At 45.6% G+C, this 16,637-nt stretch overlaps 1 protein-coding gene and 2 long non-coding RNA genes across 19 annotated transcripts in view; 1 reads left to right on the top strand and 2 right to left on the bottom strand.

Moving 5' to 3' along the window:
• Positions 1-16,637, top strand: part of nin (ninein (GSK3B interacting protein)) — an 86,647-nt gene that overhangs the window by 62,663 nt on the left and 7,347 nt on the right. For 14 of the 15 annotated variants that reach the window (XM_052485616.1, XM_052485615.1, XM_052485622.1 and 11 more), the window contains 12 exons: positions 1,599-2,485; positions 2,665-5,343; positions 6,341-6,439; positions 6,618-6,687; positions 7,067-7,255; positions 8,391-8,507; positions 8,885-8,998; positions 9,409-9,555; positions 10,481-10,660; positions 10,910-11,059; positions 11,383-11,475; positions 12,463-12,570. In XM_052485616.1, coding sequence (XP_052341576.1) covers positions 1,599-2,485; positions 2,665-5,343; positions 6,341-6,439; positions 6,618-6,687; positions 7,067-7,255; positions 8,391-8,507; positions 8,885-8,998; positions 9,409-9,555; positions 10,481-10,660; positions 10,910-11,059; positions 11,383-11,475; positions 12,463-12,570 — 4,833 coding nt within the window. The remainder of the gene's footprint in view (positions 1-1,598; positions 2,486-2,664; positions 5,344-6,340; positions 6,440-6,617; positions 6,688-7,066; positions 7,256-8,390; positions 8,508-8,884; positions 8,999-9,408; positions 9,556-10,480; positions 10,661-10,909; positions 11,060-11,382; positions 11,476-12,462; positions 12,571-16,637) is intronic. The other variant, XM_052485629.1, reaches the window with a different exon arrangement.
• On the bottom strand, positions 13,107-14,334 carry LOC127913506 (uncharacterized). Its single transcript, XR_008085798.1, has 4 exons — positions 13,942-14,334; positions 13,464-13,670; positions 13,273-13,389; positions 13,107-13,232 (listed from the first exon to the last, which is right to left on the bottom strand). It is a non-coding gene; the product is annotated as an uncharacterized LOC127913506 (long non-coding RNA).
• Positions 15,413-16,549, bottom strand: LOC127913507 (uncharacterized). 3 transcript variants are annotated; one of them, XR_008085800.1, is made up of 3 exons: positions 16,442-16,549; positions 15,932-16,271; positions 15,413-15,711 (listed from the first exon to the last, which is right to left on the bottom strand). It is a non-coding gene; the product is annotated as an uncharacterized LOC127913507 (long non-coding RNA). The 3 variants fall into 3 exon arrangements; XR_008085801.1 differs by lacking the exon at positions 15,932-16,271 and adding an exon at positions 15,746-15,864; XR_008085802.1 differs by lacking the exon at positions 15,932-16,271 and adding an exon at positions 15,763-15,864.

Here is a 16,637-nt window from a genome sequence, read left to right as displayed (position 1 = left end):
CTACGGTTTGCAACTGCACATGGGGACAAATATCGTACTTTTTGGAGAAATGTCATTTGGTCTGATGTAACAGAAATAGAACTGTTTGGCCATAATGACCATCGTTATGTTTTGAAGCTTGCAAGCCAAAGAACACCATCCTAACCGTGAAGCATGGGGGTGGTAGCATCATGTTGTGTGGGTGCTTTGCTGCAGGAGGGACTGGTGCACTTCACAAAATAGATGGCTACATGTAGAATTAAAATTATGTGGATATATTGAAGCAACATCTCAAGACATCAGTTAGGAAGTTAAAGCTTGGTCGCAAATGGGTCTTCCAAATGGACAATGCAAGCATACTTACAAAGTTGTGGCAAAATGGCTTAAGGACAACAAAGTCAAGGTATTGTAGTGGCCATCACAAAGCCTTGACCTCAATCCCATAGAAAATTTGTGGGCAGAACTGAAAAAGCGTGTGCTAGCAAGGAGGCCTACAAACCTGACTCAGTTACACAAGCTCTGTCAGGAGGAATGATCCAAAATTCACACAACTTATTGTGGGAAGCTTGTGGAAGGCTACCCAAAACTTTTGAACCAAGTTAAACCATTTCAAGGCAATGCTACCAAATACTAATTGAAGGTATGTAAACTTCTGACCCACTGGGAATATGATGAAAGAAATAAAAGCTGAAATAAATAATTCTCTCTACTATTATTCTGACATTTCACATTCTTAAAATAAAGTGGTGATCCTAATTGACCTAAAACAGGGAATTTTTTACTAGGATTAAATGTCAGGAATTGTGAACAACTGAGTTTAAATGTATTTGGCAAACAGGCTGACCACACCGCTCGCATCGCATGTGCGAGCGTTGCAAAATAAATGTAGAAATCTATATTATTAAATTATTGCACCCACACGCTCGAGCGCGGCAAGGAACGTCTGCGTTGCCAAGGGCTAAAATAGAAGTCAGTTCTATTTCTGACTCAGATTGCGCTGCAAGTCCTGCCTCTCCCATCTCCGCATTTGTTTATAGAAGCAGGTACCCACGTGCCATCTCCTCATTGGTTATACCCACGTAGGTGACGGAAAGAACAACGAGGTCAGTGGCGGTAATGCACCTAATGAAAGTGGAAGGATGAGAGAAACGATTCAGTTGACCGTTTTATGTGTGGATTGATTGTCGGAGTAGAGGACCATGTGCATTTCAGGTAAAAATAACAACTCAATGTTTATATCCCAGGACAAATTAGCTAGCAACAGCAAGCTAGCTAAATAGGACAAATTAGCTAGCAAGTGCAAGCTAGCTAGCTAGCTAAATTGCCATAAATGTTTAATGCTTTTCAACCTGTCCCCAAATTAATGTAATTGGTTCAGTGTTTATTTTGATATTTTAACCTGCGTGTCGTGATCGTGAGCGTTTGGTGTTGGGGGGACAAAATAAATGTATGTTTGATGGTGCACGCAGCCAGTTTGGGTTCCGTGTAAGGTGTATGTAAACTTCCAACTTCAACTGTAACTATTCCTCAGGTTGTTGCTGTAAATGAGAATGTGTTCTCAGTCAACGTACTTGGTTAAAAAACAAGTGTAAATATACAAATATGTATTATTCTATTAGGTGAGCAGCCTGAGACAGGAGCTCCTGGAGTCCCGCATCCAGATTTCTGCCCTGGAGGAGCAGCTGAAAGTCCTGGAGGCCCAACAAGCGAAGGCTGAGCTGGGCCTGGACACAGAGATGCAGGAGCTGAGGAAACTTCACGCCTTGGAACTCAACAAGCTGGACGTGCAGCACGACAACATCCTTCAGGTCAGGCTGGAAGAAGAGAAGGGGAATCTACAGGAGGAGCGGGAGAAGGTGGAGAGGAAACTGTTAGAGGAGTGGGAGAGGGAGAAGATGGAGTTACAGCAGAGCCACGAGGAGGCGATGAAGGCTAGGATAGAGGAGGTGAGTTTGAAGTTCCAGGCAGAGCGAGAGGAGTTAGAGATGCGACTCACAGAGGAGTGGGAGAGGGAGAAGGCTCAGCTGGATGAGCAGAGTAACGAGTCGCTCCAGACCGTGTTAGAGGAGGAGATGTTACGTCTAGTCAAGGAGCAGGACAGTAGGGAGATACGGCTCACTGAGCAGTGGGAGCTGGAACAAGTTCAGCTCAAGGAGTGTCTGGAGGAGACTTTCCTCACCCGGTTGGCGGAGGAGAATCTGAAGCAGCAGGAGCAGCAGGAGGAGGTGGAGAGGAGGCTCAGGGAGGACTGGGACAGGGAGAGACTCCAGCTGGAGGAGGACTATGAGGGGATGCTCCAGGAGCAGCTGCAGGAGGACAGAGAGAGGCTTGCGGGAGAGAAGGAGGAGGTGGAGAAGAGGCTGCAGCAGATGATGGAGGAGGAGAAGGAGCGCCTGGAGGAGGTCCACAGACAGGCCGTGCAGGAACTGAGTGCCAAACACAGTGAGGAGAGGGAACAGCTCAGCGGTCTGCTGGACAAACTGCGAGAGGAAATCGCTGAGGAGAGGTAAGACTGTTCTTAAATGGTCCCAGCATTGTCCATGAAAACCTTAATCATATTTACTTAAATGTAGTGAACCACTTGACAATTGTAACTACAGCTATGCTATGGAAGTAGATTTAGGTGAGTATTTCTGAGGGTGTGGGAACTGTGGTCCATAACTCTTGCTGATTAACCATGTACAGGAAAGAACTAGAGAGCCACTTTTCCCAGAAAATCAGGGAGGTGGAGGCCCGGTTCTCAGGCGACCAAGACGCTGTCGCAGAACGCTTCCAAACTGACGTTTCCAACCTGGAGAAGCACTATCAGAGCGAGCTGAAGGCACTCACTGACAACCACGCTGAGCAGAAAACCAAATGGGATGCGGAAACAGAGGAAGCCCTTCAGAAAGCTGAAGAGCAGAGGAGAGTTCTGCAGGAAACCAGAGAACAAGAGCGAGAGACCATCACCCAGGACCTGGTGAAAGAGAGGGAGCTGCTAGAGAGTATCCATAAGGAAGAGATGGGCGCATTGGTTGCGAAGAACCATGAACTCCAAAAGGAGCTGGAGAGTTTCATCAGTTTAGCCCAGACCAAAGAGATTGAGCTGAGTAGGCAGCTGAATGATCTTCACAATAGGCTGCAGGAGAACCTGGACACTAAAGACGAGCTTCTGGCCAAGTCTGAGAAGAAAGCCCAGGAGATCGAGCTTCTGCTGAACCAGGCCGTGGAGGACTTCAAGCAGGAGAGGGCAGAACTTCAGGGAAACCTTTCTGAATTAGAGGTGAGACACTCCTTGGCTGAGAAGCAGCTTGAGGAGATGAGTGAGCTGCTCTCAGAACATGATAACCAGAAGTTGAAGATCAAAGAACTGGAGAAGCTCCTGAGACAGGCAGCTGTGGACTTTCAGTTTGAGAGGCTGGAGCTGCAAGAGAACATCTCAGACCTGGAACTGAAGCTGAAGGAGAGCCATCCTTCCTCTGACCTGCAGGACAATGAGAAAGGAGAGCTTCTGGTCGAGAGAGACCAGCTTAGTATTAGAATTCAGGAAATCGAGAATGAGCTCAACCAACTTCTAGACTCTGCAGACATAAAAGGGGGCAAAGAAATGGGAGAATCAAATGAAGTAAATGTAGCACCACTAGGAGAGGAACGTATAGAGGCTGCAGCTCTTGAAGAACAAGTAGGTTCAGAAAACATTACCGTTAGTGATGAGACATGTGACAATGTTGTTCCAGAGGACTGTGAAGGCCTTGACGTAGAATATGTATTCCCTATGGAGCAGGGACCAAATGACAAAGTTGAGATTATTACTGTATCACCTCATGAGATGGATATTTCTGAGAACATCATTGCAGAAGTTTGTGATCAAGAAATAACTGTTACCTCAGACAACCTGAATGTCTTAGTAGAGGCATCTGAAACCTGTGGTGAACAAGGACAAGATGATGAGGTGGAGATGATACCTGAAACTCCAAATAGGTTAGAGGAATGTCCTGAAGACACCATAACTCTTCATTTTGATGGGACATGCGATGATGAAACTACTGTGGACGATGGCCCAGACCCAGTGGTCGAATCGGTTGCCGTTGAGGAGCAAGCACAAGATGACAACGCTAGTGAGGGAAGGATGAATGCTGAAACCTCTGAAGACATTGAGGTATGTCCTGAAAACATTATCAGTGTTGAGGCATGCAATGGTGAAGTCGCTGCTATTCCAGAAGAATGCCAAGACCTTGTTGAGGAATCCCAGTCGTCTGAATGCCAATGTCAGGCTGAGAACAACATGGACGAAGACACTAACAATGACATTGTAGCAATGTCCATTCCAGAGGAGAAACGTCAAAGTGATGACATTGATGGAGATGTCTGTCCCTCTGAGATTAAGTGTGAAGACTCCTCCCCTGATAAGATTGGACAGAATGATGCTAGTGTACAAGAAACTGTTTTCGAAGATAAGCCTGAAGAGGAGGAACTTCAAGATGATCTGATTAATGAAGAAGTGAAGAGTTTTGTGTCTCTGGTTGTCTCTTCAGCCCTAGAGGAGATAGGTCATGACACTGACGATACCAAAGTGGCTTGTCTTTTCGAGGAAACTCAAGATCTAGAGAAAAAGCCTGTGGAACTGATTCCTCAGCTGCAGCAGAGGTGCGAAGAAGCAGTGAATGAGCAAGATGACTATATCCGTGAGATCCTGGAGCTCCATGAGCAAGTCAGTCAGTTGGAGAGCGAGACCAGTCTTCTGGCTCAGCTACAGAGCCAGTATGACAGTGCCACTGAGGAGAACCTGGCGCTACAGCAGAAGATCTCCGAGCTTCAGCAGAAGTCGGATGCACTAGAGAGTCTTTCAGCAGAAAACGATCAGCAAGCTTTAGAGAAAAACGGCACCCTCAAAGCTCAGGCCAACGAGATCAAGGTGACGTCTTCAGATATGACCTCGCTTCAGATCCGATACGAGGAGTGTATCTGTGAAAACGCCAAGCTGGAGGAACAAAACTGTCGGCTGGAGAAGAGAGTTGTGGGCCTTGAGAGCAAGATGCACATCATCCAAGACTTCCAAGATCAGCAAGTAGCGTTGGTGGACGAGATCACCAGGATGAGAGAGGAGAATTGTAAGCTGACTGAGCTAGTCAGCGAGTTAGAGAGGCAGGATGAGATTCTCATGGCTCTGCAGCTGGAGGCCGAGTCCGAGGAAGACGCCACCACAGAACAAGAACAAGAGTCCTTCCTGGACCTGAACTCCCAACTGGAGGCTAAGATACAAGTGGTGTCGGAGCTGGAGGACTGCTGCACGGAGTTCGAGAAGCAGAACGCCAAGCTCCGCAGAGCCCTAACAGACCTGCAGGACAAGTCGCTGAAGATGCATGAAAAGATGCAGACCCATAGGTAACTTGGAGATGTATGATCCCAGTTACCGACCCTTTGCACCTGCTGCTTTCTGAATCCCATCCCTGCTGCAATATTGTGCTTGGCTTATTAATGCTGTCATTGGCTAACACAACTTCCTGTGGCACCAGAAGTAGTGCTGTCATTGGCTAACGCAACTTCCTGTGGCACCAGAAGTAGTGCTGTCATTGGCTAATGCAACTTCCTGTGGCACCAGAAGTAGTGCTGTCATTGGCTAATGCAACTTCCTGTGGCACCAGAAGTAGTGCTGTCATTGGCTAACGCAACTTCCTGTGGCACTAGATGTAGTGCTGTCATTGGCTAACGCAACTTCCTGTGGCACTAGAAGTAGTGCTGTCATTGGCTAATGCAACTTCTTGTGGCACCAGAAGTAGTGCTGTCATTGGCTAACGCAACTTCCTGTGGCACTAGATGTAGTGCTGTCATTGGCTAACGCAACTTCCTGTGGCACTAGATGTAGTGCTGTCATTGGCTAACGCAACTTCCTGTGGCACTAGATGTAAGTGCTGTCATTGGCTTATTAATGTAACTTCCTGTAGCATTGCTGTGACGTCTGTGTTTTGAAGTAGATCTGTGACGTCAATTCTCTTGTAATTCATATTTCTAGTTCAGAAAGTTGCATGTGAAGCAACAGCTATAATAACAGGCCATGTGGTGGCCTTGCCACTGTACAATCCCACCCTGTTGCTATGCAACACCCTTTGTAAAACTGCCCTGTCCTGTCCTGTCATTGGTGCATGTTGTTTGTGGACTACTAGAGCACATCTACTCCCTGATATATATGGGGTTCTGCTTTTAAACACCTCAATTCAATGGTTCAGTTTACTTTATATACTTAATTCACTCTGTGTTAACAAACTCTTAATTAGTCTACAAAACAGGAATAATGTGATGATGGTTGTGTTTTATCAAATCAGCTAGCATAGAGACTTGAGGTCTTCTGTTGGCTGATGTGGTTTCTTCTTGTTGGCTGTAGGAATGAGGCGGGTCGTTTAGCAGAGGAGAACCTCTTACTCAGACACAAGATCTCCGTGCTGAAGGAAGAGGACCTGAGAGAGACCCAGGAGGAGACGATGTAAGAAACCTCATGCCAATATACGATATTAAAACATATTAAGCCCCCGGTCCCAGAAATGTTGGTCCGCCCTAACCCAACAAACATTTCCCCTGGGATTTCCCGTGGTATTACTGTATGGTGTAGGTTTCATGTCATTGGGTCATATGAATTGACACTTCCCTCTCCCCTACCTTAGCTTGAAACTGGAGCGTTTCAGGAAGGAGAAGATATCTGCACAAAAGAAAGCAGAGAGTTTCAAGAGACAGGTAAGACTAAAGTAAACCAACTCAACATTTGACCCTATAACATGGTTCTCCTCTATATGTGGCTGTTTCTAAAGCCTATGTAGCTTGATTTCAAGAAAGACCTGTAGTAGAGCCATCAGCAATAAAGAGCTAATCTAATATCTCTGTCTGTGTCAGACATGGCACCCCATTCCCTATATAGTGCACTACTTTTGGCACCGGGCCTGGTCAAAAGTAGTGCACTGTGTAGGTAATATAGGGTACCGTTTCTGATGCACAACGACATCCAGTAGAGGCACCCACACGAGAAAACAAGTCCTGACCTTTCACCTCGGTAAGGTGTATGTTATACTGTAATAAGCTAACCTAAATCTGCATATCCCCCCCCCCACCATTGCAGATATCTGAGCTGCGTCTCCGCAGTCAGCAGCTGGAGGATGAGAACGGGCTGCTGTCGGAGAAGAACGCCCAGAATGCAGCAGGAGTGGAGGGGTTGAGCCAACAGCTGGGGGAACTGCTCAGACAGAGTGAGAGACAGGAGGCTGTCAGAGACCAGCAGCACAATGAACCAGAGGACAACAGGACCAAGGTAAAACTGTCAGAGTCCATTTTCAGGCTTTTTGCGCTTTTTCATAGTTAGTATTTGTTTGATTCCTTGCTCTTCGCTCCTCGCCTCTTCCTCAAAAGGCATTGTACAAGAAGATTCAAGGTCCCTGCCTTCTTCTCCGATGCGTTTTGAGTAGGAAGCGAGGAAAGGTCCCTGCTCTCTGGCCTTCTTCTCCGATGCGTTTTGAGTAGGAAGCGAGGAAAGGTCCCTGCTCTCTGGCCTTCTTCTCCGATGTGTTTTGAGTAGGAAGCGAGGAAAGGTACCCTGGTCTCTGGCCTTCTTCTCCGATGCGTTTTGAGTAGGAAGCGAGGAAAGGTCCCTGCTCTCTGGCCTTCTTCTCCGATGCGTTTTGAGTAGGAAGCGAGGAAAGGTCCCTGCTCTCTGGCCTTCTTCTCCGATGCGTTTTGAGTAGGAAGCGGGGAAAGGTCCCTGCTCTCTGGCCTTCTTCTCCGATGTGTTTTGAGTAGGAAGCGAGGAAAGGTACCCTGGTCTCTGGCCTTCTTCTCCGATGCGTTTTGAGTAGGAAGCGAGGAAAGGTACCCTGCTCTCTGGCCTTCTTCTCCTTTGCATTTTGAGTAGGAAGCGAAGAAAGGTATGCTGGTCTCTGGCCTTCTTCTCCGCTGCGTTTTGAGTAGGAAGCGAGGAAAGGTACCCTGGTCTCTGGCCTTCTTCTCCGATGCGTTTTGAGTAGGAAGCGAGGAAAGGTCCCTGCTCTTTGGCCTTCTTCTCCGCTGCGTTTTGAGTAGGAAGCGAGGAAAGGTCCCTGCTCTCTGGCCTTCTTCTCCGATGCGTTTTGAGTAGGAAGCGAGGAAAGGTCCCTGCTCTCTGGCCTTCTTCTCCGATGCGTTTTGAGTAGGAAGCGAGGAAAGGTACCCTGGTCTCTGGCCTTCTTCTCCGATGCGTTTTGAGTAGGAAGCGAGGAAAGGTCCCTGCTCTCTGGCCTTCTTCTCCGATGCGTTTTGAGTAGGAAGCGAGGAAAGGTCCCTGCTCTCTGGCCTTCTTCTCCGATGCGTTTTGAGTAGGAAGCGAGTTATGCGGATAGTAGAAATAGAGCAAAGACATATTGAGGGAAAAGTATTGGATTCCTATTGGCTAACGACTTGTTCTCCCGTGTCAGATGGCAGTGTGTGCGTCTGCCCTGGAGGCGGAGCTGACCAACGCTGTGGAAGGGACTGTACTACTAGAGGAGGGCAAGGCCCAGCAGGTGCTACAAATCACCACCCTCCGCGATAAGGTGAGACATGAGCAGAGAAACATCATGGGTGTTTGAATATCTATAGAACTTACTGTGTGTGTGTGTGTGTGTGTGTGTGTGTGTGTGTGTGTGTGTGTGTGTGTGTGTGTGTGTGTGTGTGTGTGTGTGTGTGTGTGTGTGTGTGTGTGTGTGTGTGTGTGTGTGTGTGTGTGTGTGTGTTTGTGTGTGTGTTATAGGTAACGCCTGTAAAGATTTAGTATTTATTAAGATAGAAAGTTACAATTAGAAAGGCGAAATGGATAAGGAGGGAAATATGAAGGCACAGATGGGGTTTGAATGCCATGTGAGACGTCTGTGTAGTATTTTAGGTGTGGTACTTACTTTACCACACTCCTCTTCCCTGTGTCCATCTGTAGGTGGCTAAGATGGGGGCTGTGGAGTGCCAGCTCTCCCTTCTCCTGCAGGAACACAAGGCTTTGGAGAAACTAACCCAGGGATTACGCAATCAGCTTGCCAAGTCTCAGGAGAGGGTAAGGATGCTCTGTTCAGTCTGGCAACCTTTGACTCTTGCCTTGTTTCCTGGCAACCACTTATGACACTGCTATAGTCTATCATTCAACGTGTCGCTACTTTCATTCTAAGTTGTCGTCATTTAGAATGTCTGTTCTATGTGTGTCAAGCCAAAATTTGTCACGTGGACAATAAAGTTTTTTCGAATTCCTTCTGATTTGTTAGAATTATGTAAAAGTATGTCTTTTGGGAGGGGGGGGGGAATAATACTGGGGCATCTAAGGAAAAAAAAGGTACCTACGTTTTGTAAATCTATTCATGACCAAAGTGTGTCAAGCCAAAGACAAATTTGTCACGTGGACAATAAAACATTTTCGAATTCATTCTGATTTGTTAGAATTATGACCAAAGTATTCTCCTCCTCTTTCAGACTCATGTGTTGGATGAAAGTCTCCAGTCTGTTAACCTCCAAAACGCCCGTCTCAAGTCAGACCTCCGCGTGTCACAGCAGGAGAAGGACGCCCTCAAACAGGAAGTGATGTCACTGCACAAACAGCTGCAGAATGCCAACGATAAGGTAAGACCTTCTTTTGACGACACGCTGATCGTTTGGTTGGCTGGGTGGGGGGGTGGGTGGTTGGTTGGTTCGCTGGTTGTTTAGGTGGGTAATTGGTTCGTTGGCTGGGTGGTTGTTTAGGTGGTTAATTTGTGCGTTGGCTGGGTGGGTGGTTGATTGGTTGGTTGTTTAGGTGGGTAATTGGTTCGTTGGCTGGGTGGTTGTTTAGGTGGGTAATTGGTTCGTTGGCTGGGTGGGTGGGTGGTTGATTGGTTGGTTGTTTAGGTGGGTAATTGGTTCGTTGGCTGGGTGGTTGTTTAGGTGGGTAATTGGTTCGTTGGCTGGGTGGGTGGTTGATTGGTTGGTTGTTTAGGTGGGTAATTGGTTCGTTTGCTGGGTGGTTGTTTAGGTGGGTAATTGGTTCGTTGGCTGGGTGGTTGTTTAGGTGGGTAATTGGTTCGTTGGCTGGGTGGGTGGTTGATTGGTTGGTTGTTTAGGTGGGTAATTGGTTCGTTGGCTGGGTGGGTGGTTGATTGGTTGGTGTGGTGACATTGATTAAAGTTATTTCTTTGAAGTTATATACACCTCGTCTTTAACCAGACACCCTGTAGCAAAACACCCAAACCAGGGGGCCAGCTCAGCTACATTTCTGATTGGTTGATTAGACAAGCCGGATAGACCTGTGGTGATTCAACTATCCACATTGGCACCTATATTTATCGTCTAGTAACCTTTTATGTCAATTAGCATCACCAAATAAAATGACTAGGGCATAAAAAATACAATTACTAAATCTAGTGAAATCGCTGTGGTCTGAGGGGCTTTGTCCTTTCTGGTAATTATTCAGTCCAGGTGTCCTGACCTCAATGAGATTGATTGGTTAAATAAAAATTTAGTTATTTCTAAGGGGCAGAGAATGCTCAGCCTGGTTGTTTCCTTAAATCAGAACCAGGTTCTGGAGATGGCCCTGCACTCCAGCGGATACCAGAGCCAGCACAAGAAGTTGTACCGGGACGAGCTGGCCAGGTTGGTGGAACAGGAGCAGCAGCTGCTGAGGCAGGAGAACGAGAGGCTGACCATGGAGCTCCACAACACCAAGGACGACCTTCACCACAGCAGGGACAAGGTGAGATAACAGAGGCAAATAAAATGCAGACATAATCAAATTGGTTTTGATGTCTCAAGGTCTAGGGGCCAGTATTTTCTCCAGACACAGAGCTTTTAATGGATATTCTGAGCTGAGCGTGGATTTCAGTCAAGGTCTAGGCTTTAATGTGTGTCCAGGAAACCGTCCCCTTTACGTTCTAGAGATGTTATAGAACCATACACCCTGCATATGCATACCTTTTTGAAACCCTGTATTGTCTTTCCACAGACGCGTCAGCTGGAGGCAGCCATCTTAACCGTGAAGCAGCAGAAACAGCAGGGCCAGTCCAGTGTGGTGAAGACCGTGGAACAGGAGAAGACTGCTCTGAAGAGAGAGCTGAACGTGATGCATCAGGAGCTACTCTCTGCTCAGAACAAGGTCATTTATATAGGAGGATCTGTTATTATATTTATGTATACTGTTATGATTTCTTGATCGTTTTTTTCACGTTTTATTTGAAATTCAGACATTTCATACAGTACATTATTTTTATTTTTTATTGATAACAAATTTTCTTTGATTATTAATTGGATGAACCTAATGTCGAAAATATGGAAAACAAAACTCACAACAATGCTTCCCACCTACCTACCATTCATAAGTAACATGTATTTCTGAAGCAGTTCTCACTTTTTTGTCAATGGATTTGTTATGTTTGTTATGTCTTACGTTTTCTCATGGCCTTGTGTGGTGGTTGTCAGGTGTGTGAGGTCCAGAGAGAGCTGGAGAGTCTTCGTCAGGAGAACGAAGGTCTGAAGACCCAACAGGCCCAGCTACAGGCACGGCTTCTGGAGGTCAGTTCTCTACCGACCTTCCCTAACTTCCCCCTCACGTACCCTCCTCTCATCTAATCTCACTGCATCTGTCTTTCCCTGTCAAACACCTGGACCTTCCCTAACTTCCCCCTCACGTACCCTCCTCTCATCTAATCTCACTGCATCTGTCTTTCCCTGTCAAACACCTGGACCTTCCCTAACTTCCCCCTCACGTACCCCCTCCTCTCATCTAATCTCACTGCATCTGTCTTTCCCTGTCAAACACCTGGACCTTCCCTAACTTCCCCCACACGTACCCTCCTCCTCTCATCTAATCTCACTGCATCTGTCTTTCCCTGTCAAACACCTGGACCTTCCCTAACTTCCCCCTCACGTACCCTCCTCTCATCTAATCTCACTGCATCTGTCTTTCCCTGTCAAACACCTGGACCTTCCCTAACTTCCCCCACACGTACCCCCTCCTCTCATCTAATCTCACGGCATCTGTCTTTCCCTGTCAAACACCTGGACCTTCCCTAACTTCCCCCTCACGTACCCTCCTCTCATCTAATCTCACTGCATCTGTCTTTCCCTGTCAAACACCTGGACCTTCCCTAACTTCCCCCTCACGTACCCCCCTCCTCTCATCTAATCTCACGGCATCTGTCTTTCCCTGTCAAACACCTGGACTCCCTTTTAATGTCTCCTTTTCTTCTTCTGTCGTTTTCTATAAAACTAGTTTTAAAACTACCATGTAACTCCAGTAGTTTTCCAGAAACACAGTTGGGCTGGCAACAGTTGGGCTGGCAACAGTTGGCCTGGCAACAGTTGGCCTGGCATCAGTTGGCCTGGCTCCTCCTATCCTCACACTCATGTCCCTTTGACATAACCTTCATCTATTTAATCTCTCTCCTTCCCACCCTACATTATGTCCTTTCTCTCTCTTCTCTCTCTTTTGGTCTCTCTTCTTTTCTCTGTGTCTCTCCTTGTCTCTCTCCTGACTGTCTGTCTGTCTGGTGTCTCCAGGCCCTCCAAGTCCAGCTGGTTGGTCTGCTGCCCACATCCCCTCGCAGGATGCCTGGTGAGCGGAGAGAGCAACACCGCAGGGACGACCTCAACCCAGAGAACATACAGGTGAGAGAGAGAGAGATCAGGGCTACCCATCACATCCCGTAGCAGGCTAATCATGCCTCTAACTATAACTGAATCCTAATTATATATGCCATTCCTGCTCTTTGAATCAATATGCAGTTGGCATATCTGGTGATCTACAATCTAGCACTTAATATACAGTATCATCACTCTCACTGTGTTCAACTCATTACTGACACATTCACACTTTACTGTTGATTATGGGAATACCTGGACCTTCTGATCTGTCTTGATTACACTCTGATGGGACCTGAACCTTCTGATCTGTCTTGATTACACTCTGATGGGACCTGAACCTTCTGATCTGTCTTGATTACACTCTGATGGGACCTGAACCTTCTGATCTGTCTTGATTACACTCTGATGGGACCTGAACCTTCTGATCTGTCTTGATTACACTCTGATGGGACCTGAACCACAAACACCTTGATTACACTCTGATGGGACCTGGACCACAAACACCTTGATTACACTCTGATGGGACCTGAACCTTCTGATCTGTCTTGATTACACTCTGATGGGACCTGAACCACAAACACCTTGATTACACTCTGATGGGACCTGGACCATAAACACCTTGATTACACTCTGATGGGACCTGAACCATAAACACCTTGATTACACTCTGATGGGACCTGAACCTTCTGATCTGCCTTGATTACACTCTGATGGGACCTGAACCACAAACACCTTGATTACACTCTGATGGGACCTGGACCACAAACACCTTGATTACACTCTGATGGGACCTGAACCACAAACACCTTGATTACACTCTGATGGGACCTGAACCACAAACACCTTGATTAAACTCTGATGGGACCTGAACCACAAACACCTTGATTACACTCTGATGGGACCTGGACCATAAACACCTTGATTACACTCTGATGGGACCTGAACCACAAACACCTTGATTACACTCTGATGGGACCTGAACCACAAACACCTTGATTACACTCTGATGGGACCTGAACCACAAACACCTTGATTACACTCTGATGGGACCTGAACCACAAACACCTTGATTACACTCTGATGGGACCTGAACCACAAACACCTTGATTACACTCTGATGGGACCTGTACCTTCTTATCTGTCTTGATTACACTCTGATGGGACCTGAACCTTCTGATCTGTCTTGATTACACTCTGATGGGACCTGAACCATAAACACCTTGATTACACTCTGATGGGACCTGTACCTTCTGATCTGTCTTGATTACACTCTGATGGGACCTGGACCTTCTGATCTGTCTTGATTACACTCTGATGGGACCTGAACCACAAACACCTTGATTACACTCTGATGGGACCTGGACCACAAACACCTTGATTACACTCTGATGGGACCTGAACCACAAACACCTTGATTACACTCTGATGGGACCTGAACCACAAACACCTTGATTACACTCTGATGGGACCTGAACCACAAACACCTTGATTACACTCTGATGGGACCTGAACCATAAACACCTTGATTACACTCTGATGGGACCTGAACCACAAACACCTTGATTACACTCTGATGGGACCTGGACCATAAACACCTTGATTACACTCTGATGGGACCTGAACCATAAACACCTTGATTACACTCTGATGGGACCTGAACCATAAACACCTTGATTACACTCTGATGGGACCTGAACCATAAACACCTTGATTACACTCTGATGGGACCTGAACCATAAACACCTTGATTACACTCTGATGGGACCTGGACCACAAACACCTTGATTACACTCTGATGGGACCTGAACCATAAACACCTTGATTACACTCTGATGGGACCTGAACCACAAACACCTTGATTACACTCTGATGGGACCTGTACCCTTCTGATCTGTCTTGTTACTACACTCTGATGGGACCTATACCTTTTGATCTGTCTTGATTACACTCTGATGGGACCTGAACCACAAACACCTGACAAAATATCTCTCAATTTTTACTTTGGGGAATATAAATATTTGATAAGAGAAGTGACAAATGATGTGGCTTTTCTATTCTACCTCAATAACAGTTGGGGAATATTAATATATTTTATATTCTACCACTATAACAGTTGAGGAATATAAATATATTTTATATTCTACCACTATAACAGTTGAGGAATATAAATATATTTTATATTCTACCACTATAACAGTTGAGGAATATAAATATATTTTCTATTCTACCACTATAACAGTTGAGGAATATAAATATATTTTATATTCTACCACTATAACAGTTGAGGAATATAAATATATTTTCTATTCTACCACTATAACAGTTGAGGAATATAAATATATTTTATATTCTACCACTATAACAGTTGAGGAATATAAATATATTTTATATTCTACCACTATAACAGTTGAGGAATATAAATATATTTTATATTCTACCTCTATAACAGTTGAGGAATATAAATATATTTTATATTCTACCACTATAACAGTTGAGGAATATAAATATATTTTATATTCTACCACTATAACAGTTGAGTAATATAAATATATTTTATATTCTACCACTATAACAGTTGAGTAATATAAATATATTTTATATTCTACCACTATAACAGTTGGCTAATATAAATATATTTTATATTCTACCACTATAACAGTTGGCTAATATAAATATATATTATATTCTACCTCTATAACAGTTGGCTAATATAAATATATATTATATTCTACCACTATAACAGTTGGCTAATATAAATATATATTATATTCTACCTCTATAACAGTTGGGGAATATAAATATATATTTTCATTCAATATGTTATTATTTTATTTCTGTAGCTGTAACATTTTGTCCTGGTTTCATCACTACACCACCTTCATCACTACACCAACTTCATCACTACACCACCTTCATCACTACACCACCTTCATCACGTCACCACCTTCATCACTACACCACCTGCATCACTACACCACCTTCATCACTACACCACCTGCATCACTACACCACCTGCATCACTACACCACCTTCATCACTACACCACCTTCATCACTACACCACCTGCATCACTACACCACCTGCATCACTACACCACCTTCATCACTACACCACCTTCATCACTACACCACCTTCATCACTACACCACCTTCATCACTACACCACCTGCATCACTACACCACCTGCATCACTACACCACCTTCATCACTACACCACCTTCATCACTACACCACCTTCATCACTACACCACCTGCATCACTACACCACCTTCATCACTACACCACCTGCATCACTACACCACCTTCATCACTACACCACCTTCATCACTACACCACCTTCATCACTACACCCCTTCATCACTACACTACCTTCATCACTACACCACCTTCATCACTACACCACCTTCATCACTACACCACCTGCATCACTACACCACCTTCATCACTACACCACCTGCATCACTACAACACCTTCATCACTACACCACCTTCATCACTACACCACCTGCATCACTACACCACCTTCATCACTACACCACCTTCATCACTACACCACCTTCATCACTACACCACCTTCATCACTACACCACCTTCATCACTACACCACCTTCATCACTACACTACCTTCATCACTACACCACCTTCATCACTACACCACCTGCATCACTACACCACCTTCATCACTACACCACCTGCATCACTACACCACCTTCATCACTACACCACCTTCATCACTACACCACCTGCATCACTACACCACCTTCATCACTACACCACCTTCATCACTACACCACCTTCATCACTACACCACCTTCATCACTACACCACCTTCATCACTACACCACCTTCATCACTACACCACCTGCATCACTACACCACCTTCATCACTACACCACCTTCATGTTCTCACACGTGTGTGTGTGTGTGTGTGTGTGTGTGTGTGTGTGTGTGTGTGTGTGTGTGTGTGTGTGTGTGTGTGTGTGTGTGTGTGTGTGTGTGTGGGTGTGTGTGCGTGGGCGTGATCATCTTCTGGGTTTGGTGTTTTATTGTGTGGTTTTTGGGTGCAGTGTTCTTTGATGTAGAGCTCTGATA

Source organism: Oncorhynchus keta, chromosome 29, assembly GCF_023373465.1.
Source record: "Oncorhynchus keta strain PuntledgeMale-10-30-2019 chromosome 29, Oket_V2, whole genome shotgun sequence".
Classification (NCBI taxonomy): Eukaryota; Metazoa; Chordata; class Actinopteri; order Salmoniformes; family Salmonidae; genus Oncorhynchus; species Oncorhynchus keta.
Note: the sequence above shows the minus strand (reverse complement) of the source record. Positions and strands in the feature narration are given on the sequence as shown.